This window comes from Rana temporaria, chromosome 4 (assembly GCF_905171775.1).
Source record: "Rana temporaria chromosome 4, aRanTem1.1, whole genome shotgun sequence".
NCBI lineage: Eukaryota > Metazoa > Chordata > Amphibia > Anura > Ranidae > Rana > Rana temporaria.
The window spans coordinates 60,744,082-60,770,369 of record NC_053492.1 but is presented as its reverse complement, the minus strand read 5'-3'; the positions used below and the strand labels follow the sequence as shown (position 1 = coordinate 60,770,369).

Here is a 26,288-nt window from a genome sequence, read left to right as displayed (position 1 = left end):
TCCAGATCAGCCCTTCAATATTTATTTTCTCTTTTGTTTCAGAAACTTACAGCAGAATGACTGGACTGCCATCAATTTTGTACCTACTTATATGTCTCTCATGGCAAACATCCAGCAGCTTATCAGAGAAAGCTTTTCAAGATCATTTACCACCACCCGTAAGTGAACAATACAAATAACATGTTGTGTATGCTGGGCATTATCAAAGGGAAAAGGTAACATTCTGTATTCTCTTTTCCTAATATCACATAGCCTAAATGTTACAGCAAGGGGTTTTCACTTAAAGAGGAAGTAAACTTCCTCTGTAGACTTTTACCTATAGGTAAGCCTTTAATAAATCTCACTAGAGGAAATCCAACAGGCTGTTGCTGAGCTTGTCCTGGGAAAAAGCCCCAGATGGATATACTTCAAGATTTTATAAAACATTCCAAGATATAATAATACCCATTCTTTAAAAAAACATTTAACTCAATATCTAGAACACAAATTTTTAGAACACAAAGTATGGAAGCTCATATAGTACTGATACCAAAACCCGAGGAAGATCAGACATTATGTAATAACTATCGACCAATTTCTCTGACAAATATTGATATAAAGTTATACTCAAAGATTATATCTAACAGATTAACACCCATATTACCAGGATACATAAACTTAGACCAAATGTGCTTCACGAAAGGCCAAGAAACAAGGGATAATATTATAAAAACTTGTACATTAATGGAATATGCCCAGAGAGCTGCCATCCCAACATGTTTATTATCTATTGATGCTGAAAAAGCGTTTGATAGAGTGGGATGGCAGTTCGTAGAGGAAACATTGGTCCAGATAGGAATGGGCCCAAAAATGCTTAGTAGGATTGTCGCGTTGTATTCTAATTCACGGACCAAAGTAAGAACAAGCGGAATGTTATCAGATAATATCTACTTCTACCCATTTCTTTTTCTCCCTTCCCTCCCTCAAGAACCAATCCGTCATCCTCCTAAGTACCGAGGCCTCAAAATACCGTTTAAAATTTGGGAGTAAGAGTCCTCCTTCATGCCTGGGTCTGTTCAGAATTTCTACTGCTATACGGGATTTCTTACCCCTCCATATGAATCCCCCTATTATCCTACCTAAAATTCTGAAAAAAGTTCTGGGATTCCAATCGGGAGGGTTTGGAAAATATATAGAGCTTTTGGTAGTATCATCATCTTTATTGTATTTACCCTTCCTAACCAGGACACTCTACTTATGCTATAGCCCTTTAACTCTGATCTTATTTTGTTTAAAAGGAGAATATAGTTATCTTCATATATGTACCTGTCGGTAGTAGATAGAAATACCCCCAGGTATCTCATTCTCCTCTGTTTCCACCTAAATGGGTATAAAGCCTCCAAATCTATGCGCTCTCCACGACCCACCGAGATGCTCAAGATCTCTGTTTTCTCTTGATTGATTCTCAGATTTGAGATCTCCCCATATCTCTCATATTCAGCCAGTATCGTCGGAAGTGTTTTCTTCGGGTTAGATACATACAACAGCATGTCATCCGCGAACGCAGAGATCTTATGCTCCTTCCCTCCCACTTCTATCCCCTCTATTTCCCTATTCCTTCTTATTGTCTCCATTAACGGCTCCAATGTCAGAACAAACAGGAGGGGAGAAAGCGGGCATCCCTGACGGGTCCCGTTATAAAGTGGAAATCTATCTGACAGGGTACCATTTACCCTCACCTGAGCCGAGGGGCTGGAATATAATGCCCCTATCCACCTAAGCATATTTGGACTCAAACCGACATGTGACAGGGTGGCTAGCAAAAATTCCCAGTCCACCCTGTCAAACGCCTTTTCGGCATCCAATGACAGAAACAATGTTGATTTCTTACTTTTTTTGGCCTTTTGTATCAAGAACAGGGCTCTCAGAATATTGTCCCTCGTTTCCCTCCCCGGTACAAATCCCGCCTGGTCGTTCTCGATCAATTCGGGCAGAAGTGGTCTTATTCTCTCGACCAGGATTTTTGAATAGATTTTTATATCCACATTGATCAGGGATATGGGCCTATAACTTGCACATAATGAGGGGTCCTTATCTTCTTTTCCAATCAGGGTTATGTGAGCCCCTAGAGCCTCCTCCCGTATTCTCATACCTCCCCCGATGGAATTCATATACTTTTGGAAGAAGGGCCCCAGAGTCTCCCCGAATCTCTTATAATAAGCTGAAGTGTACCCGTCTGGGCCAGGGCTTTTCCCCATCTTGATGTTCTTTATTGTTTGGCTTATTTCATCTTTTGTAATTTCCCCCTCTAGCCTACTTATTACTTCCTCCGATAGGCCCGGGATCTTTACCTTTTCTAGATATTGTTTAATCTTCCTTCTCTTATTCTGGGTTTCAATTATACCCTGTTCTTGATTGACCTTATATAAGTTTTGATAGTACTCCTGAAATATTCTAATTATTTCCTTCGTAGAGAGTCTCAGTTCTCCCTTTTTATCCTTTATTTTTAGAATAAAATGTTGTGAGTTTCGTGGTTTAATAATCCTTGCTAAGAATCTACCTGGTTTATTCCCCAAAGCATAGAAATTATTATTCATTTTATTAAATACCCATTTTGTTTCCAGTTCTAACATGCTACATAGATCCTCTCTCTTCCTGCTCAATAATTTATAGGTCTCTTCTACCTGTGATCTTTTGTGTAGCTGTTCTAAGCTCCAAATTTCCTCTAATAACTTTTGCTTCTGTGCCTGCCTAATTTTCTTTCTTTTAGCTTTTTCAGCGATCAACCTCCCTCTCATGAATACCTTGTGTGTTTCCCATAGCGTCGAGGGGGCGACGTTTTCTATGTCATTTTCCTGAAAGAATAGACACATATCCCTTTCCAGATCATCAGCTATCTTGTTGTTATTTAGAAGTGATTCATCTATTTTCCAAATTTTCTGCTCCCTCGGAACCTCCCCTACATCTAGAGACATCACCACTGGGGCATGATCTGACAGGGTTATAGATTTTATATCTATACTTCTCAGTCCTTCCAGTAGCCGATGATCTAGAATGATATGGTCTATTCTTGAATATGACCTATGAACCGGTGAGAAGTATGTAAAATCTTTCTCCCTTGGATGCAGAATTCTCCATGCTTCTACCAATTGCATTTGGTGGAGTTTTTGTTTGATTGCCCTTAGGTATTTTCCCTCTGATCTCATTGACACCGGTTGGGTATCCAAAACTGGATCGAAAACAAAATTAAAATCTCCTGTAAGAATCAAGTTACCTTCTCTAAATCTTTCTAATTTGTACAGGATTTTCTTCAAAAATACAGCCGATCTCACATTAGGGCAGTACACATTTGCTAGTGTATATTTCACATTCAACATAGAACCTTTTATAAATAGATATCTGCCCTCGGGGTCCATTGCTATAGCTTCTGGAATAAAATGTGTATTTCTATCGAACCCGATTGCGGTACCTTTTGATTTGTTATTCGGAGAATAACTGTGATACCAAGTAGGGAAGTCTTTAGATTTTAATCTTGTCTTTGACGTTGTTTTTAAATGGGTTTCTTGTAAAAACACTATATTGATTGAGAGTCTCCTCATTTCCTGCAATATCTGATATCGCTTATTTGGACTGTTCAGGCCCCGTACATTGTACGTGGCAATTTTTAATGCTGCCATTCCCTATCTTTTCTTTTCATGCCTGAAATCAGACTTCTGCTTGACATAGGGGAGACTCCCGATCAATTCTGAGGCCACCAATATCAACCAAAAAAAGAGACCACAATAAAACATACCTATATAGAATACCTTTCCGAGACCACATACACCACATATACCCCCCTCCCACCCCCCCCCAACCCCAAATACATTGTTCAACAATGCTTAAGACTACCTCGATCTGCGCCCAATCAGGCGCCTGCCGAGCGGGCCTTTCTAGGGGCCTCTAATATGTCCCACCCTCTGCCGGTCACCCCCCCTTAGCTAAGGGTGTCTCCCGGACCGAGAGGCGCAACATATTTACTCAGTGCTTCCCACCCCCCCCCCCCGCGGACCTAACCGGACCCCTTTTAAACGTAATTCTTAACACACTCCTTCTCCCCCCGCTGGTCCCTCCCTCCCCCCCCCTTTAAAAGGGGGGAGGGGAGGAGCAGAGGGGGGCTAGAACCAGAGGCACAAAAAAAAACCAAGCGCATAAAAGCATATAAGCTTCCATCGACCAGAGCCCCCCAGAAATACAAAAAGAGACTGCAAAAAAAAAAAAAAAACCCAGAATTTCCGCCAGCCCTAACAACCCCAAAGTACCTAAAATTGAATATATTGGAGAATGCAAGGGTGGCCCAGATCCTAGTGGAAGGGAGAATGCCAAAAATGCAAGATCTCTCGGATCTCGAATATAAACATAAGTGGCTGCAATACCAACAATTAAAAACATATATTGCAACAAATATAGTATTTCCTTTAATAAATAGACCAAAAACAAAATTTGAACAAATTTTAATAGATGAACAAAAACCAACTAAAAAAATATCTAAGGTATACTGTTTACTTCTCCCTTCTGGACCCCTTAGAGAATTAGCAGGAATGAAAAAATGGGAAAAGGAAATAGGGAGATCAATAGCAGAAACAGAATGGGAAAAAATATTCACAATAATTCATAAAACATCCTTAGCGACTAAATACCAAGAAAGAAACTATAAAATAGTAATGAGATGGTATTGGAGCCCAGTGGCGTTAAATAATATAAATAGTGGGCAAACAGATATCTGTTGGAGATGTAAGGTCGAAAGGGGACTATGGATCATATTTGGTATAGCTGTCATCTGGTGAGAAGTTTTTGGGAAAAGGTTTATGAAATATATTGGAAAGTGTAAAGAGGAACCTAAATATAGATATTTCTTTGTTATCTTTGATTCCAGACACTATAAAGTGTATTAAAGTGGAGGTTCACCCTTTAAAAAAAATCCTGACATCACACGGAGTCGCGCCATCCTACCGACAGAATGCCGGTGTTTTTTTTATTTTTTTAAGGACATACCTCGTTATCACGATTTTGACCTCACGGCGATCCCGCGGGAGTGGGCGTTCCCAAGCACTGCTTGTGATTGACAGGCTTCCGAACGGCGCATACTGCGTGTCACAGGTTGCCGACAGAACCCGAACGTCGGTGCGCAGGCGCCGTATAGAGCCGCACCGACGTTCAGGTTTTTTCGGCAACCTGTGACGCGCAGTATGCGCCGTTCGGAAGCCTGTCAATCACAGGCAGTGCTTGGGAATGCCCACTCCCGCGGGATCGCCGTGAGGTCAAAATCGTGATAACGAGGTATGTCCTGAGAAAAAAAAAACACCGGCATTCTGTCGGTAGGATGGCGCGACTCCGTGTGATGTCAGAATTTTTTTGAGGGTGAGCCTCCACTTTAAGAAAGGTATTTTTCACCATATGACAACAGCAGCTAGAACAATAATAGCTCGTAACTGGAGAAATGATAAAGACTTAAACATAGTAGAGTGGATTTGTGAAAGGAACGAAATACAATATATGGAAAGACAGATTAGAGAAGAAGAATATATATAGTCAAATGCCAGTAATATGGCAAAAATGGGATGAATTACGGCTCTCGGAAGGAATGAAACAATATATATATATAAAAGGGAAAATTAAGAGAAACGTTTAGGGGACAGGCAATATGGTTGGAAGATAATGGAGAAATAAGGGGGAAGAGGGGAGGGGCGATTTTTTTTTTTTTTTTGCGATGAACATATGGGGAGAATGGAGGCAATGGGAGTAGATGAATGTTGAAGGATATGAATATTGAAGGGTAATGTTTTTTAATGATAAAGTAATTTGTAATTATCAAGACTCGGAATTTTGAATAATTTATGTGAACAATGTATAATGCAAGCAAATCTTGAATATAGGTATATAGGTAAAAGTTTTATATTTGAGGAAAAAGATTAATAAAAAAGAAATTGAAAACAAAAACAACTTACAACTGACAAATGTTGTTACAGATTTTCAGTCTGGATGACCTTATTCACATTTCTTTGCATCGAGAGAAGCGTGCAGGTAAGACTTCATTGCTTTTGTTATATGCAAATTAAGATGGCTTCATAGTGATGATCACTAATTATCATACTTATTTAAAAGCATCAGAATAGTGTGGTTCAGAATGACCGGTTTAGAGGTTTTTGATTTGGTCCATCCAAAACCACAATTTCAATTTTAGGTGAGAACTGCTGGGATAAATCACCCACTGATGTTTTGAACATCTTATGCCTCATACACACATACGGATTTCCCGGCAGACTTTTTACCGCCGGGAAACCCGAGGGGAAAGCTGAGAACCTGCTCAGCAGCTTTTTCCCCTACACACGGCCAGTTTTCCTGGCAGTAAACTGAACCTATATCCAGATTGCTTTGCAAAAATTGCCCTAGCCCTAGCCATTTCTGATATACACTACATTACTGTTTTAAATGTGAGTACCCTGTTTGTTATATGTTTGAATAAACTGCTGAGTGTTTAAAACATATTACACTAGAGAGCCTCCTCTATGTTTTCTCTACCCTGCCTGGTGACACACTTTGGAGATGTCTTACCTTGCTGACCACCCTGACTGGAAGGAAGCCTGAACCCCCTAGGCACCACACTACTGGAAGGACGGATAGGAGTTATCCCCTCTACCCCCAAGTAATTCCATTGGTTTTATTGAATGCTGCTTATCTTGCTGCCGTAAGTAGAGTTGAGCGGAAACCTGGATGTTTGAGTTCGGGTCTGAACCCGAACTTTTAAAAAAAAGTTAGGGTTCGGGAACCCGAACCCGAACTCCGAACCCCATTGTAGTCAATGGGACATGGACTTTTAGAAAAAAATGCGCGGAGGTCCCTGCAAATTCAATAACCAGACCCTTTAGGTCTGGTATGGATATTAACCTCCCTGGCGGTATGATTCTGTCTGGAATTACGTACCAAAAGCGGTACAATTATTTTGCAAGGAAATTTGGCGTTTTATACTGTAGGTCTGTAATTTTTAGGAATAACTCACTTAAATCTGACCAAACAAGAGTCTTGTAGGAATCCCGGGTATGATTTTTTTAAAAAACAAAATTATAAATTATAATATAATAAATAATTATAAATAATTATAACAAATAATGATATAATTATAATAAAAATTATTCAATAATGTAATCAACTCAAAATCACTGAAATTTGCTCAGTTGCAGAATTGTCGCTGTCATTACTTTTATTTTTTTATGACGTATTTCCCCACAAATCGCTATCGCACAATTCTGCAAGTGATTATAATTTATTATCGCTGTTTTCTAGCTACTCTAAAACCATTTTTGACATAAAGGGACACTTTTGAACAATCTACAGTTTTCAGGCAGAAAGAATAGTTTTTATTATACAAAAGAACATGTAGGACACTGGGCAGACCACTAGGGACAAGGGGGGTGTGTATTTTTACATACAATACTGTAATCTATAGGATTACAGTATACTGTGTGTACTGTGTTTATTTACTTTTTTTGAATTTGGCGCCGTTCTCCGCCCCCGTGCGTCGTAACGTCGCAGGGAACGGAGATCGGCGGCACACGGGGACACTGTGAATCGAGCGAGGACCCGCTCGCTCACACAGTGGGGATGCATCGCAGGATCCAGGGACAAGGTGAGTAACTTGTCTGTGGATGCTGCGAGCAGGTAAGCCGCGCCGCTGCACACTCTGCACAGCTACCCCGAGCGTGACTCGGGGATACCGATCGGAGCATGAAAAACCCACCCCGAGTCACGCTCGGGGATACCGCCAGGCAGGTTAAGGGGAACCCCGCTGTCAATTTAAAAAAAAAATGACGTGCGGTTCCCCCTAAATATCCATAACCAGACCCTTCAGGTCTGGTATGGATATTAAGGGGAACCCCGCCGTCAATTTAAAAAAAAAATGACGTGCGGTATCCATAACCAGACCCGTTATCCGAGCACGTTGACCTGGCCGGCCGCAGAAAAGAGGGGGGGACAGAGTGTGCCCCCCCCCCTCTCCTGAACCGCACCAGGCCACATGCCCTCAACATGGGGAGGATGTCCCCATGTTGATGGGGACAAGGGTCTCATCCCCACAACCCTTGCCCGGTGGTTGTGGGGGTATGCGGGCGGGAGGCTTATCAGAATCTGGAAGACCCCTTTAACAAAGGGGACCCCCAGATCCTGACCCCCCCCTGTGTGAAATGGTAATGGGGTACACTGTACCCCTACCATTTCACGAAGGACGTGTAAAGTCTTGTTAAAAAACCACACACACACACCGTAGAATAAAGTCCTTTATTAATAAAAAAAAAATAAAAAAACTCCAGCGGTGATCATCCACTCGTTCCCGCCTTCCTGCTCCAACGTTGTCCTGATCCAGCGACGGCTGCGGGTGATCTCCGATCCAGCGATGAGAAGATCCAGAGAGCAGCATTGCCGACTTCCTCTCATCGCTGGACACCTCCCAGCGAATGACGCGCTGAAGCTGTGACATTACTTATATAGAGGAGGCATGGCCACCCGTCACGTGACCCCGCACCCTCTGACGTACCCTCTGCTACGTCACTCTGTAAGCCCCGTCTTCCCTCTTTCTGGGCTTCCCCAGTGACGTAGCAGAGAGTACGTCAGAGGGGGCGGGATCACGTGACGGGTGGCCCTGCCTCCTCTACATAAGTAATGTCACAGCTTCAGCGCGTCATTCGCTGGGCTGTGTCCAGCGGTGAGTGGAGGTCGGCGATGCTGCTCTCTGGATCTTCTCATCGCTGGATCGGAGATCACCCGTCGCTGGATCTTCTCATCGCTGGAGATCACCCGCAGCCGTCGCTGGATCAGGACAACGTTGGAGCAGGAAGCCGGGAACGAGTGGATGATCACCGCTGGAGTTTTTTTCTTTTTTTTTTATTAATACAGGACTTTATTCTACGGTGTGTGTGCGTGTTTTTTTTACAAGACTTTACACTTCCTTCGTGAAATGGTAGGGGTACAGTGTACCCCATTACCATTTCACACAAGGGAGGGTCAGGATCTGGGGGTCCCCTTTGTTAAAGGGGTCTTCCAGATTCTGATAAGCCTCCCGCCCGCATACTCCCACAACCACCGGGCAAGGGTTGTGGGGATGAGACCCTTGTCCCCATCAACATGGGGACATCCTCCCCATGTTGAGGGCATCTGGCCTGGTGCGGTTCAGGAGAGGGGGGGCCGCACTCTGTCCCCCCCTCTTTTCTGCGGCCGGCCAGGTCAACGTGCTCGGATAACGGGTCTGGTTATGGATATTTAGGGGGAACCGCACGTCATTTTTTTTTTAAATTGATGGCGGGGTTCCCCTTAATGTCCATACCAGACCTAAAGGGTCTGGTTATTGAATTTGCGGGGACCTCCGCGCATTTTTTTTCCCGAACTCCGATCCCGGACCCAAACTTATTCCAATTTTTCGGGTTCGGGTCCGGGTTCGGGAAAACCCCAAAGTCCGTACCGAACCCGAACTTTACAGTTCGGGTTCGCTCAACCCTAGCCGTAAGGTAATTTGCTAGCACACCTTCGGGTGTCACCATACACCGAAGATTCACCAACAAGTCACCTTGCCACCTGCTGTCATTTAGCACCCAGCACTTCACTCGCACTTTGCGATTTCTTTTGATTAAATTGCATTACCTCTTGGACTGAGTCGCAGTTGCACGATTTGCACTTTGTAACAATTGGACAATCTTGTGGTTCCATCCACCATTCATACGATGTGATTTTACTTACATTATACAGTCACCTATTTGTATTTATTTGCACTCTTATTCAGTTCACTGTTTTATTCATCCATCATTGTTGTATATCAGATATGTCCAGTCATTCATTTTGATTGGAGCATAACACCATCCTGCGATTTCCTCTGCCACTGCATATATTATTATCTTTACGTTGCAATTTTATTTATGCACCTGAGTCACCTTATCTGCATTGTTTGCACATTTATTCAGTTCACCTTTGGATGCACCTTATCTTAGCATTTATAGCCATTTTTATCTTTCAGTCAGTCTATTTGCATATTTGCACATTCATTTATCAATTATACTATTTTGGTTATTTATACATTTTACCAATTACACCATGCTATGCTATTGGAGCGCAACACCATCTCTTGATTTTTTCCATGTCTCACTGTGGGTAGTGGTTGGCCCATACGGTAGTTGCCGCACCTTTACCCTCTGCACACATAGGGCCAAATTCTCAAAAAGTCTGCGTAACTTAAATTTCAGCAGTTAAGTTACACTGACTTAAAATTTCTACCTAAGTGCCCGATCGTCAAAGCACTTAGGTAGAAATTTCAGGCCGTGTAACTTAAGTGCCGCCGTCGTAAGGCGGTCCTCCTCTCCTGGGGGCGTTTAAAATTTAAATGAGGCGCGCTCCCGCGCCGGCCGTACTGCGCATGCGTGTGACGTAATTTTCCCGACGTGCAGCGCGCGAACGTAATTAACGCCGGGCGGCTTTGAGAATATCGACGGGACACTAAAGTTGCGACGGGTGAAAAAAAAAGACGCGCCGGGAAAACAAATAATTATAAAAAAAAATGACAGCGTCGCTCAGCATGCATTCCTGAGAGGGAGAACTCCATGCCAATTTTCAAAAAAAAACACGGCATGGGTTCCCCCCCCCAGGAGCATACCAGGCCCTTAGGTCTGGTATGGGTTGTAAGGAGACCCCCCCACGCCGAAAAATTGACGTAGGGGGTCCCCCTACAATCCATACCAGACCCGTATCCAAAGCACGCTACCCGGCCGGTCAGGAATGGGAGTGGGGACGAGCGAGCGTCCCCCCCCCTCCTGAGCCGTGCCAGGCCGCATGCCCTCAACATGGGGGGTTGGGTGCTCTGGGGCAGGGGGGCGCACTGCGGGCCCCCCCACCCCAGAGCACCCTGTCCCCATGTTGATGAGGACAGGACCTCTTCCCGACAACCCTTGCCATTGGATGTCGGGGTCTGCGGGCGGGTGCTTATCGGAATCTGGGAGTCCCCTTTAATAAGGGGGCCCCCAGATACCGGCCCCCCACCCTAAGTTAATGGATATGGGTTACATCGTACCCCTATCCATTCACCTGGAGGCAAAAAGTAAAAGTTAGTAAACACACAACACAAGGCTTTTTAAAATAATTTATTATTCTGCTCCGGATGCCCCCCCTGTCTTCGTTATTAGCTCAATTACCAGGGGGGGCTTCTTCTTCCACTCTCCGGGGGTCTTCTCCGCTCTCCGGGGGGGGTTTCTTCTTCCGCTCTCTGGGGGGGGCTTCTCCGGACTCCGGGGGGCTTCTTCCATCTTCTCCCCTCTTCCGCTGTTGACTCGGCGAACCCCGGTTCTTCTGCAGCTCTCCGGTGCCTTCTTCTTCAGCGCTGGCTGCCTGCTATGTTTGTGTGTTAGCTCAATTAGTAACAGGCAGCCGGCGCGGTCTTCTGTGACGTCAGGGTCTTCTGTTCTTCTCTCTTCCGATGTTGACTCGTCGCCTGTTGTCGCTGTAATGATGGAAGCGCGCCTTGCATCCCATTTATATAGGCATCACCGTCCCATCATACTCCGGCAGGTACCCACGTGGTGGGTGCATGTGGGTAGGCACCCCCCCCCCCCCCCCCCCGGAGAGCGGAAGAAGAAACCCCCCCCGGAGAGCGGAGAAGACCCCCGGAGAGTGGAAGAAGAAGCCCCCCCTGGTAATTGAGCTAATAACGAAGACAGGGGGGGCATCCGGAGCAGAATAATAAATTATTTTAAAAAGCCTTGTGTTGTGTGTTTACTAACTTTTACTTTTTGCCTCCAGGTGAATGGATAGGGGTACGATGTACCCCATATCCATTCACTTAGGGTGGGGGGCCGGTATCTGGGGGCCCCCTTATTAAAGGGGACTCCCAGATTCCGATAAGCACCCGCCCGCAGACCCCGACAACCAATGGCAAGGGTTGTCGGGAAGAGGTCCTGTCCTCATCAACATGGGGACAGGGTGCTCTGGGGTAGGGGGGCGGCAGTGCGCCCCCCTGCCCCAGAGCACCCAACCCCCCCATGTTGAGGGCATGCGGCCTGGCACGGCTCAGGAGGGGGGGGGCGCTCGCTCGTCCCCACTCCCTTCCTGGCCGGCCGGGTAGCGTGCTTTGGATACGGGTCTAGTATGGATTGTAGGGGGACCCCCTACGTCAATTTTTCGGCGTGGGGGGGGTCTCCTTACAACCCATACCAGACCTAAGGGCCTGGTATGCTCCTGGAGGGGAACCCATGCCGGTTTTGAATTTAAAAATTGCCGTGGAGTTCTCCCTCAGGAATGCATACCAAATGCCGTCGCTGGAACGGGCCTTTACAATGTGTGACTAACTTTCCACATTATAAAACCAGCCCTAGTTTTGCGCAGGCAAATTCGGAACTTACGCAGAAATCACAGTGCTGAAATGCTTTGAAAATCTGCTTAAGTCCTCATTTGCATACGCAAAGCTGCATTTCAATGAGAAATGCCCCCAGTGGCGGATGCGGTACTGCATCCTAAAATCTGACCGTGTAAGTGTCTTACACATGTCAGATTTTCTGCCTAACTTTGGAAAAAGCCTTTTGAGAATCGTTTCCAAAGTTAGGCACAGGGATACGCAGGCTGAACAGCAGTTAAGTCTGCGTATCTCTTTTGAGAATCAGGCCCATAGTTTCCGCTGTCGCGCAGGCATAACTACTTTACCCAATAACAAACATTGCCTGTAGCTGTAGGCATGCACCGCGTCGGCACCTGTCTGAACGAAACCTTAGGCCTCGCACACACCACCGGATCTATCCGCTGGAATTGATCCGCGGATCAGTTCCAGCGGATAAATCTGGTCGTCTGTACGGCCTACCGGATATTTATCCACGGAGATTTCTCGGCCGGATCGATTTCAAGCGGATATAAATTTCTTAGCATGCTAAGAAATTTATCCGCTTGAATCGGGTCCAGCGGATTGATCCGGTGGTCTGTACAGACTCACCGGATCAATCCGTCCGCTCCCCTCCCTCGCATGCGTCGTAATGATTCAACGCATGCGTGGAAGTACTTACCTTCCAGCGTCGCGCACGTCGCCGCGTCATCAACGCTGCGACGGCGCGACACGTAACCGCGGATGAATTCCGTGCGGATTTTGATCCGATGGTGAGTACAAGCCATCAGATCCAAATCCGGAGGAGGAATCTCCGCTGGAAACGGTCCGGCGGACCGTTTCCAGCGGAGATCCCCTCATGTGTACGGGGCCTTAGAGACTAGTGTTGAGCAGAATATGCCATATTCGATTTCGCGATATATCTCGAATATATATTCGAATATTCGAGATATATTCGCTAAATTCGAATATTCGTGATATTTTATCGAAATTAATTGATTGCGATTTTTCGCTATTGCGAATGTGAAAATAATTGCGATTTTATTAATATAATATTTTTAACTGCGGTAGGAGCGCTCTGATTGGCTCAGAATATTCGTGATATTTTATCGAAATATCGCAACATGCGAATGCGATATTTATTGCGCAATTTCGAGATATGCTGGAGGAGCGCTCTGATTGGCTCAGAATATTCCTGATATTTTATCGAAATATCGCAACATGCGAATGCGATATTTATTGCGCAATTTCGAGATATGCTGGAGGAGCACTCTGATTGGCTCAGAATATTCGTGATATTTTATCGAAATATCGCAACATGCGAATGCGATATTTATTGCGCAATTTCGAGATATGCTGGAGGAGCGCTCTGATTGGCTCAGAATATTCCTGATATTTTATCGAAATATCGCAACATGCGAATGCGATATTTATTGCGCAATTTCGAGAAATGCTGGAGGAGCGCTCTGATTGGCTCACTCTGAAATCGAATATTCGAGATATTTTAACGCAATTTCACAAAATGCGAATGCGAAATTGATTGCAGATATTTCGAAAACTGCTGTAGCAGCACTCTGAAATCGAATATGTATGATATTTTAACCAAAAAACATATTGCGATTGCGATTTTTCGATCGCGCATGCGCAATCGCGCGAACAACACGCGACCATTTCCTGGAGCCTTGCCAGTTTCCAACTTATGATCGCAGCGCAATCACACAGCAACATGGTTGGAAGCAATTTCACTAAGTCTGAGGAAAAGTTGCTGATTTGTGTAAGTATTTTGACCACTGTTATTTCATTATCTTCAACTGCATTTTAGTCTAGTTTAAAAGTTAGTATATATGATCAGATATTAGTATTTCACAAAAAATGTGTCTCCTGCTTTTACAAAACTACAAGTCCCAGCATGCCTGGACAGCTGCAGACACCCTGGTTGGCAAATGTGTATTTAGGCACTTTTCCTTGTTATTTAGCATAATGAATTTAACATTTTTTTGGACATAGGACGTATGCGAACGTCCTGACTTCAGTGTCCTCAAGGCCCAAGGACGTTCGAATACATATTGCCCTTTAGATGTTGCAGAACTACAACTTCCAGCATGCCTGGGAATGCTGGCACTTCTAGTATTGTAAGTTCTGCAGGCCCCCATTTTTCAGGCCTTTATGCACGGGTCTCTAAACTGTGGCACCCTAGATGCAGCAAAAGTAAAATTCTTAGCATGCACTGACAGACCGTGGCTGATGGGAGTAGTAGTTTTGCAACAGCTGGAGGTGGACTGGTCTTGAAACCCAGAGTTAGGTAACAAACCCGTAGTGTTTTGCAACCATTCTGCCTCCAGCTGGTTATTTTCTGTTGAAAAGCCTGTGGCGTGCAAAACACAACCCAAAAACTCCACCCGGTGCAAGGAAAAATTTGCACACACCTAAAGAGTGACATCACAAAAAACTGCGACGGTTGCATACGTCAGTGGTCCTCCGAAAAGGTCCCGTCTCTGACCCCCCGGGGCGTTAGGCTCCTGACAGGGAAAAGAGTTACTGTGGTCCATACAGCCGAAGCCATATGGACCCATCTCGGTCCAAGCAGCGCAATCAACACGCGAACAACACGCGACCATTTCCTGGACCCTTGCCAGTTTCCAACTTTATGATCGCAACGCAATCGCAGAGCAAGATGGTTGGAAGTAATTTCACTGTATCTGACGAAAAGTTGCTGATTTGTGTAAGTATTTTGACCACTGTTATTTCATTATCTTCAACTGCATTTTAGTCTAGTTTAAAAGTTAGTATATATGATCAGATATTAGTATTTCACAAAAAATGTGTCTCCTGCTTTTACAAAACTACAAGTCCCAGCATGCCTGGACAGCTGCAGACACCCTGGTTGGCAAATGTGTATTTAGGCACTTTTCCTTGTTATTTAGCATAATGAATTTAACATTTTTTTGGACATAGGACGTATGCGAACGTCCTGACTTCATTGTCCTCAAGGCCCAAGGACGTTCGAATACATATTGCCCTTTAGATGTTGCAGAACTACAACTTCCAGCATGCCTGGGAATGCTGGCACTTCTAGTATTGTAAGTTCTGCAGGCCCCCATTTTTCAGGCCTTTATGCACGGGTCTCTAAACTGTGGCACCCTAGATGCAGCAAAAGTAAAATTCTTAGCATGCACTGACAGACCGTGGCTGATGGGAGTAGTAGTTTTGCAACAGCTGGAGGTGGACTGGTCTTGAAACCCAGAGTTAGGTAACAAACCCGTAGTGTTTTGCAACCATTCTGCCTCCAGCTGGTTATTTTCTGTTGAAAAGCCTGTGGCGTGCAAAACACAACCCAAAAACTCCACCCGGTGCAAGGAAAAATTTGCAGACACCTAAAGAGTGACATCACAAAAAACTGCGACGGTTGCATACGTCAGTGGTCCTCCGAAAAGGTCCCGTCTCTGACCCCCCGGGGCGTTAGGCTCCTGACAGGGAAAAGAGTTACTGTGGTCCATACAGCCGAAGCCATATGGACCCATCTCGGTCCAAGCAGCGCAATCAACACGCGAACAACACGCGACCATTTCCTGGACCCTTGCCAGTTTCCAACTTTATGATCGCAACGCAATCGCAGAGCAAGATGGTTGGAAGTAATTTCACTGTATCTGAGGAAAAGTTGCTGATTTGTGTAAGTATTTTGACCACTGTTATTTCATTATCTTCAACTGCATTTTAGTCTAGTTTAAAAGTTAGTATATATGATCAGATATTAGTATTTCACAAAAAATGTGTCTCCTGCTTTTACAAAACTACAAGTCCCAGCATGCCTGGACAGCTGCAGACACCCTGGTTGGCAAATGTGTATTTAGGCACTTTTCCTTGTTATTTAGCATAATGAATTTAACATTTTTTTGGACATAGGACGTATGCGAACGTCCTGACTTCAGTGTCCTCAAGGCCCAAGGACGTTCGAATACATATTGCCCTTTAGATGTTGCAGAACTACAACTTCCAGCATGCCTGGGAATGCTGGCACTTCTAGTATTGTAAGTTCTGCAGGCCCCCATTTTTCAGGCCTTTATGCACGGGTCTCTAAACTGTGGCACCCTAGATGCAGCAAAAGTAAAATTCTTAGCATGCACTGACAGACCGTGGCTGATGGGAGTAGTAGTTTTGCAACAGCTGGAGGTGGACTGGTCTTGAAACCCAGAGTTAGGTAACAAACCCGTAGTGTTTTGCAACCATTCTGCCTCCAGCTGGTTATTTTCTGTTGAAAAGCCTGTGGCGTGCAAAACACAACCCAAAAACTCCACCCGGTGCAAGGAAAAATTTGCACACACCTAAAGAGTGACATCACAAAAAACTGCGACGGTTGCATACGTCAGTGGTCCTCCGAAAAGGTCCCGTCTCTGACCCCCCGGGGCGTTAGGCTCCTGACAGGGAAAAGAGTTAGCAACGCATATCTCCCCTATACGTGTATCCTGTGTTGTTAATAATATATTCATAATTATGCAAATGATAATGGCTGCTATATTTATGTAAAAAAGGTGGCGACCGAAATGGCAGGATATAAAATCTGTCATGTTACCCCTGTCATTGATTAATAAGGCGAGAATGCTTCCAATTGTTGAATAGCATACATTTACGTCATATATCCATAAGGCTGTCAACAAAAGTATTACAATATACTTTGTTCTTCATCTTGCAGAAGTTCCTGGAAACAGGATACGATGAGCTGCGGAGGCAGCAAGAAAAACAGGGAGTTATAAGCTCCCTGATTGAGGAACTAGGCGAAGAACACACTCGCATGGCGATCCTTAAAAAGTGGTCCGACCTGAAGAGGCGCCAGATGAACCGGGTCAGGCGTATCCGGAATAAATATCATCCTGGTAAGTTATTGGTCACAGTTATGTTTTTTTTCCCCTAAAGTGTATTTTGTGCGTGTACTCGAGAGAGGAGCCTGACTGCAGGAGTTGGGAGTAGGCAGGCCTCCCCCAGAGGTAATCTGCCACCTTTCTCCATGCCCCGGGTGGCAATGGCGGGTGTGAGGGGGTCCTCCCACACAGACCGTCCTACCTGCTCCGCTTCGAAGCCCAACGGGGCAGAGGGACTCCCTATAAGGGAGTGAGAGGATTTGCCCGCTCAACCAGCCCCGTTAGTCCTTCGCCTCTCTTTTTAGAGACCGCATGGTCAGAGTGCGTGCATGTTAACCCAATTGCGAGTGCGTGTGTAAGTGTGGTGGTTTTTGTGGGAGGGAGGTGGGCATACTAAGCGCAGGCTTACCTCGCATAGCACACCCACCGGGGGCCGAGCTGAGACCACCAAACTCAATTCACATGTAGCCGAGAGCGGGATCCGAACCCCTAGCTGCAGAGGTGAATGGCTTGTCAGCGCAGTGGCAATCGCGTTGAGCCAGCCCGGGTCCCTTGGGGACAGTTATGTAAGGTCATATGTAATTAATGTAAGGTCAGATGTTGTTAACCAAGACGCCATGTTGTTGTAACATATATCACCACCAGCCAAGGTATTCATAGTACTGTTGGAAAAAAACATGGGACAGCAGACAGGAACACAGAAGTTATGTGGGAACATACTTTTCCCATTGCTTTGCATGGGACTTTAAACAAAAAGCCCGACCCTCACCAATGGGGTTAGTTAAGGGATAAATTAACGATCCTATACTTTAAGTGGACGTATAGATAACATGTGACCAAGTGTTATCGAAATATCTACAGCTGTTATGAAATAACATGTATTTCCCATAGAGTTGAATGGGACTTTAAAGAAAAACCCTGACCAAGGCAAATGGGGGTGGGTAAGGGTTAAACCACCAATCCTATATTTGTGGCTGACATATAAGTAACCTGTGTGCCAAGTTTCATGTAAATATCTTTAGCCGTTTGGACGTGATGGTGGAACATACATACATACATGCACACACACGTTGAGTTTTATATATATAGATTCCCACTAAATTCCTGTGTTAGGCGTGGGGTTGTTATAGTAATCCCGTGTACTCCATCAAGTCCTTTTTTTTAACATGAGATCGTCTGAACAAAACAAAGGAGACAAAAACAGCTCATTTTACCATGGTGGCAGCCCAGCTCACGCTCAGTCCCCTGTAGTGCCCACAAGACCCTTTAATATAACATTGTCCCATTGGTTAACTGTCTATATAAATTAATTTGTATTCATATACAATACAGTAGAGTACACAGAATTTGCATACGTCATTAGAAAACATTTTTATAATATATGAACATTGTGTTATTATAGGAGCTCCGCTACCAACTGTGCGCCCCAAGCGCACAAGGCGACAGGCCGCAGAGGAGGAGCAGGAGGAGGATGTGGAAGAGGAGGAGAGGGATGAGGAGGAGCAGCCAGGGCCATCCACATCACCACCCCCAGTTCCTGTGGAGGAGCAAGAGGAGGAGCTGCACCCCCCCCCGAAACTTCTGGTGGAGTAGTGGGTGACGAGGAAGAGGAGCAGGATGAGACGGTTAATTTTACCATCAATCAGGAGGGTAAATATGTGCACAGAGATTAATAAAATTTCAACAATAAAATGTAGCTCTAAAAATGGACAGCATTTAAAGCAGGGCTGTGGAGTCGGTAGAGAAATTTTTCGACTCCGACTCCTCAGTTTTATGTACTTCAGACTCCGACTCCCCGACTCCCCGACTCCGACTCCTCTGTATTAATATGCGAATGTATTTTATAGATTCCTTGAGGGAAAGAAACGCAAACTACCACAGGACTACTGGCTGGGAAGCCAACAGTCTACTGTATTGCACAGTTTAAGCAAAAGACAAACACAATGAAAACAATCAAGTGACTGGATAGTAGCAGCAGGCTTAAACATCAGGAACATGATCTTTAACAGTTCAAAAATACAGACCACATTATTTGGCTGTTTTAGAACAAAAACAAAGCTTATCTATAATGAACCAAAAAAAAAATATGAAAAACCTAGAAATGGTTTATATTAAACTATCTTGAAATGTAGTTCTAGGCTTAGCAAATGCAAATAAATGCAATGTAGAGTTCTAAGGAAGAGAATTGCCTCTGCCAGATCCTCTTTCATAGAGTCTCTTAAGTCAGACTTTATTATTTTTATGGCTGAAAATAATCTTTCGTAACGGTCTTTGAAATCCAAATGTTTTTTTCTTATATCCTAACAGTTCTAAAAAAGCTCGAGGTGAAACAAGCTGCCATGAAAAACCTGACGCAGAGAGTAATGGCAAATGAGCAGCATATACTTTTTTTGATGCGCCAAAATCAACAACTGGTGCAACAACTGGCGAAAAACATGGATGAGGTGACAGAGCTTCAGAAGTTAATGTCTTAATTTTTTTTTTTTTTTTTTTTAATAAAAAATGTTATATTTTGCAAAGGTTTCATTTCTTATTGAAATTGTTAGTTTTTTAAACACATCTAACTTCACATCTAACACATCAACATCAACATCAACATCAACACATCTAGCTTAATAATAACCGAAAACATTTTATACTATTACTAGCTGAATACCCGGCATTGCCCGGTCTTCCTATCTTAACCTTTTGGGGAGGAAAATCATAGTAATATAAATATACCCATCTTTTATATAAGGGTGTTGGTAAGGGTTAATTTAACTGTTATATATTTTTATTTGGCATATAAGTAATATGTATAGCGGGTATTATTGAAATATCTCCAGGCGTACAGAAGTTATGTGGGAACATACATTTTCCATTGATTTGCATGGGACTTTAAAGGAAAACCCCGACCCTCACAAATGGGGGTAGTTAAGGGATAAATTAACTATCAGTGGTATCAGTGAACAGCAGTGGTAATAGGAGTATATATAGAGTGGGAATTAACTTTTTACATAGGTGTCTTGACTGAGCAGCAGCAGCAGTAGTAGTAGTAGTAGATACAGAGTCATATCACTTGGGCAGGAGGTGCCATGATGAACAGCAGTGGTAATAGGAGTATATAGAGTGGGAAATTACTTTTGACATAGTTGTCTTGACTGAGCAGCAGCAGCAGCAGCAGCAGCAGCAGTAGTAGTATTAGCAGTAGTAGTTGATACAGAGTCATATCACTTGGGCAGGAGTTGCCATGATGAACAGCAGTAGGAATAGGAGTATATAGAGTGTGAAATAACTGCTGACATAGATGTATTGACTGGGCGGCAGCAGCAGCAGAAGCAGCAGTAGTAGTATTAACAGTAGTAGTTGATACAGAGTCATATCACATGGGCAGGAGGTGCCATGATGAACAGCAGTAGGAATAAGAGTATATAGAGTGTGAAATAACTGCTGACATAGGTGTATTGACTGGGCGGCAGCAGCAGCAGAAGCAGCAGTAGTAGTATTAACAGTAGTAGTTGATACAGAGTCATATCACATGGGCAGGAGGTGCCATGATGAACAGCAGTAGGAATAAGAGTATATAGAGTGTGAAATAACTGCTGACATAGGTGTATTGACTGGGCGGCAGCAGCAGCAGCAGAAGCAGCAGTAGTAGTATTAACAGTAGTAGTTGATACAGAGTCATATCACATGGGCAGGAGGTGCCATGATGAACAGCAGTAGGAATAAGAGTATATAGAGTGTGAAATAACTGCTGACATAGGTGTATTGACTGGGCGGCAGCAGCAGCAGAAGCAGCAGTAGTAGTATTAACAGTAGTAGTTGATACAGAGTCATATCACATGGGCAGGAGGTGCCATGATGAACAGCAGTAGGAATAAGAGTATATAGAGTGTGAAATAACTGCTGACATAGGTGTATTGACTGGGCAGAAGCAGCAGTAGTAGTATTAACAGTAGTAGTTGATACAGAGTCATATCACATGGGCAGGAGGTGCCATGATGAACAGCAGTAGGAATAAGAGTATATAGAGTGTGAAATAACTGCTGACATAGGTGTATTGACTGGGCGGCAGCAGCAGCAGAAGCAGCAGTAGTAGTATTAACAGTAGTAGTTGATACAGAGTCATATCACATGGGCAGGAGGTGCCATGATGAACAGCAGTAGGAATAAGAGTATATAGAGTGTGAAATAACTGCTGACATAGGTGTATTGACTGGGCGGCAGCAGCAGCAGAAGCAGCAGTAGTAGTATTAACAGTAGTAGTTGATACAGAGTCATATCACATGGGCAGGAGGTGCCATGATGAACAGCAGTAGGAATAAGAGTATATAGAGTGTGAAATAACTGCTGACATAGGTGTATTGACTGGGCGGCAGCAGCAGCAGAAGCAGCAGTAGTAGTATTAACAGTAGTAGTTGATACAGAGTCATATCACATGGGCAGGAGGTGCCATGATGAACAGCAGTAGGAATAAGAGTATATAGAGTGTGAAATAACTGCTGACATAGGTGTATTGACTGGGCGGCAGCAGCAGCAGAAGCAGCAGTAGTAGTATTAACAGTAGTAGTTGATACAGAGTCATATCACATGGGCAGGAGGTGCCATGATGAACAGCAGTAGGAATAAGAGTATATAGAGTGTGAAATAACTGCTGACATAGGTGTATTGACTGGGCGGCAGCAGCAGCAGAAGCAGCAGTAGTAGTATTAACAGTAGTAGTTGATACAGAGTCATATCACATGGGCAGGAGGTGCCATGATGAACAGCAGTAGGAATAAGAGTATATAGAGTGTGAAATAACTGCTGACATAGGTGTCTTGACTGATCCAGAGGAGTCATGGGAGAAAATCATGTGGTCAGATGAGACCATAATATAACTTTTTGATCATAATTTCACTAACCGTGTTCGGAGGAAGAATAATGATGACTACAATGCCAAGAACACCATCCCTAATGTGAAGCATGGTGGTGGTAGCATCATGCTTTGGTGGTGTTTTTCTGCACATGGGACAGGGTGACTGCACTGTAGTAAGGAGAGGATGACCGTGGCCATGTATTGCGAGATTTTGGGCAACAACCTCCTTCCCTGAGTTAGAGCTTTGAAGATGGGTCGAGGCTGGGTCTTCCAACATGACAATGACCCAAAGCACACAGCCAGGATAACCAAGGATTGGCTCTGTAAGGAGCATATCAAGGTTCTGGCGTGGCCTAGCCAGTCTCCAGACCTAAACCCAATAGAGAATCTTTGGAGGGAGCTCAAACTCCGTGTTTCTCAGCGAGAGCCCAGAAACATGACTGATGTAGAGAAGATCTGTGTGGAGGAGTGGGCCAAAATCCCTCCTCCAGTGTGTGCAAAGCTGGTGTAAAACTACAAGAAAGGTTTGACCGCTGTAATTGCAAAGAAAGCCTACTGTACCAAATATTAACATTGATTTTCTCTGATGTTAAAATAGTTATATTCAGCACTGTAAATACATCAGGTCCGGGGCTTCATCAGGGAATGCATGACAAGGGACCCTTCAGCGCCCTGAACCGACGACGGGTGCCAGAAAGTCACCGCCGATCCAGGACTCATTCATCTTTATGAATGTGAGTCTGTCCACGGAGTCTGTGGAAAGACGGGTCCTCTTGTCCGTGACCACCCCACCTGCCGCGCTGAATGTCCGCTCAGATAGTACGCTGGAGGGGGGGCAAGACAATAACTCCAGCGCATACTGAGCGAGCTCGCGGCAGGTGTCCAATCTGGCAACCCAGTACTCCATGGGGTCGTCGGTGCTCATACTGTCAGAAGCACCGACGGACGCCATGTAGTCTGCCACCATGTGGGCCAGCCGCTGGTGGTGACTGCTGCTGCTGCTGGTGCTGGTACTGGGTCGCTCGGTTTGGAAGAACATCCTCATCTCTTCCATTAGGTCCCCTGCTCGGCTGCTGCTGGGTGCAGCCACCTGCTGGGTGAGATGAGGGGGGACAACTGGAGGCCGGGGAGTTGCCTGCTCCAACCGTCTGACAATGCCTGCCTGCAGTTCCTCCATCCGGTGCTGCCTCCGGCTGGCTGGGATGAACTGCTCCAGTTTCCCCTTGCACCTGGGATCCAAAAGGGTGGCCATCCAGAAATCATCCCTCGTCTTGATGGTCTTAACCCGGGGGTCCCTCCTGAGGCATCTCAGCATGTGGGCAGCCATGGGGAAGAGCACAGCCCGCTGTGACTCCTCAATGCTGGCCAGGTGAATGAGGTGCGACTCTTCATCCCTGAGGCGCTGCTGGTCAAACTCAGAGATGCCCAACCCCCGGACTATCGGTGCCCCCAACACCGGCTCTCCCTCCTGACCAGGCCCTGACTCCGGGACGACACCAGCAACCACCTCCTCCTCCTCTTCATCATCATCCTCCTCCTCCTCCTCCTCGTCCTGGCCCTGGTCTCGGTGGAGCATTGCTGACTCCTCCTGCTCCACCAAGGCACTCTCCCCAGCTTCGAGCAGGCGATCTAGTGTCCTCTCCAGCATGAACACTATTGGCAGCACGCTATTGAGGCCGATTTGCTCACTGCTGACCATCTTGGTCGCCTGCTCGAAGGAGGACAACACTTGGCAGACCTGGTTTATCTGCCCCCACTCCGCACAGGCGATGAAAGGGAGTTGTGGTGAAGCCCTCTCAGTGCCTAGTTCCATCAGGTACTCCCTCACCGCCCTTTGCTGCTCCCACAACCTCTTCAGCATGTGGAGGGTGGAGTTCCACCGCGTCACACTGTCCACAATCAGCCTGTGAAGGGGCAGATTGTACTTCCGCTGCAACTTGGACAGGGACGCGGTTGGGGAGCGCCTGAAGTGGCTGGCAATCCTACGCGCCTTTGCCACAATGTCACTCAACCCTGGATAAGTGCGCAGGAACTTCTGCACCACCAGGTTGAGGACATGTGCCAGACAGGGCACGTGGGTCAGACTGCCAGCACTAAGGGCGGCGAGTAGGTTGCTGCCGTTATCGCAGACAACCATACCTGCCTGGAGCCTTCGGGGTGTCAGCCACTTCTGGACCTGAGCCTGAAGTGCTTTCAGCACTTCTTCTCCAGTGTGTCTCCGGTCCCCTAAACTAACAAGCTGGAGCACGGCCTGACAGCGCACGTGCCCCACACTTGAGTAGCTACGGGGGCGCTTGCTGGGAGGCTCAGCAGCTGCGGAGACAGTGGCTTGAGGGAGACCAGCAGTTCTCCCCTGGACACCCCGGGGAGGCACCACAAGATCGGTTGCCGCCGATCCCTCACCGACGCCTCGGAGGGAAACCCAATGGGCCGTGAAGCTGATGTAGCGCCCCTGCCCATGCCTGCTGGTCCAGCCATCCATTGTCAGATGAACCCTGTCGCTGACAGCGTGATCCAGCGACAGGGTTACATTCTGCACAATGTGCTGGTGTAGGGCAGGGACACCAGTCCTGGCAAAGAAATGGCGGCTGGGGACACGCCATTGGGGTTGGGCCTGCTCCAACATCTGCCTGAAGGGGTTGCTGTCAACTATGTTGAAGGGCAGCAGATGTTGGGCAATAACCCTTGCCAGGAGCCCATTGAGGGAACGCACACGTCGGTCTCCAGGGGGGAAGGGAGTGGTGCGGTCAAAGGCGTCTGAAATCGACGCCTGGCGCCGGACGGCAGTGCGGGACACAGACGTGGAGGGTGCTGTGGAAGTAGAGGTCTGGCTGCCGGTACCAGTACCTCTACTAGAGGGAGCGGGGGGGCATGACCTGCTGGAAAGAGATGAAGATGTGGCAGGGGCTGCTGTACCCTGCTCACTTGTGGTGGTGGCGCTGCTACCACCACCACGCTTCATCTCGTCAAACACCGCCCAGTGGTTTATCCTCAGGTGCTGGTTCAGGGCTGTGGTACCCACCCGAGCCAAACACTTCCCTCTCTTCACCCTCACTTTACAAATCCGGCAGATGGCCACGGTAGGGTTGTCTGCCACCAGGGTAAAGTAATTCCAGACAGGTGACTTCAGCACCGCCCTCCTGTCAGATGGGGTGACGCTTACTTGCACCTGCTGGGACTCGGTGCGCACAGGTGGAGCTGCCTGCTGCTGCTGCTGCTGCTGCTGCTGCTCCTCCTCCTGACACCTCCTGCTGCCATCACCAGTGGAGACCCTGACGATGGTCTCCCTGGTGGTGACCTGGCGCACCGTTTCACCAGGGTGCCTACCTTCCCCGTCGTCACTGACGTAGTGAGCCGACGCGTCAGATGGCAACCATGATGGGTCACCCTCTTCGCCCCCAGAGATGTCAGACCAAGGGCTGAAATGTGTTGGTCTGAGGGAACCAACTGACATGGAGCCTCTAGCCTGGCTCCGCTGTCCCCTCACCCACGCCTGGGTCTGACTAGGTGCTGCTGTTTCCTGCACCAAAACAGCAGCACCAGTTTGAAGGGATGTCTCTGGGATACTGCCAGCAGGTATCCCATCCTCCTCATCCATCCCTTCAAAAAGGTCCTGACCATCAGGACAGAGCTGAAGGTCTGCCTGATGCATGGCCTCCCCCAAGATATCCCTATCACTGTCACTGTCGAACAGTAAGATGCTGGACTCTTGGGGGCTGGGGGGGGGTACTACAGGCACCGGTGTAATGGTGGTACTACTGTGAGTCGGGACCGACGACTCAGTGGCACTGCTGTGCCCCATGTAGTCCACCACTACTTCAGCCTGAGATGGCAATATCGGGCGGCTGCCCGATGGGAAGAACTCCCGGATCAGGCGTACTCCCCTTGCACCCGATCCTCTAACACTAGTAGGGGCACGAGAGGTACCCCGTGCTGGCAGCGATCCAGCACTGGGAGTAACTCCCCTACCCCTGCTGCCACGGCCAAGGATGCCGCTCATTATTGCTGATATGTGTGTGGGGGGGGTAAACTTTATTGGGGGGGGGGAATGTGAACAAAATGTGTTTTTGTGTTTTTTTTACAAGACAGGCACGCAGACAAAGACGTACACAGACAGCTACTAAACTATAAGAAAAGTAGTACACCAAAGACAAGGACTACAAAATTAAAGAAAAAAAAAAAGCACTAAACAAACACTAACTTTTTTTTTTTTTTTTTTTTAAACACAAAACAC

At 46.1% G+C, this 26,288-nt stretch overlaps 1 protein-coding gene across 1 annotated transcript in view; it reads left to right on the top strand.

Annotated features, from left to right (window-relative positions):
- LOC120935619 overlaps window positions 1–26,288 on the top strand; it is an 84,406-nt gene that overhangs the window by 5,715 nt on the left and 52,403 nt on the right. The window contains exons 2-3 of the mRNA XM_040347670.1: window positions 43–158; window positions 5,988–6,042. Coding sequence (XP_040203604.1) covers window positions 57–158; window positions 5,988–6,042 — 157 coding nt within the window. The 5' untranslated portion in view covers window positions 43–56. The remainder of the gene's footprint in view (window positions 1–42; window positions 159–5,987; window positions 6,043–26,288) is intronic.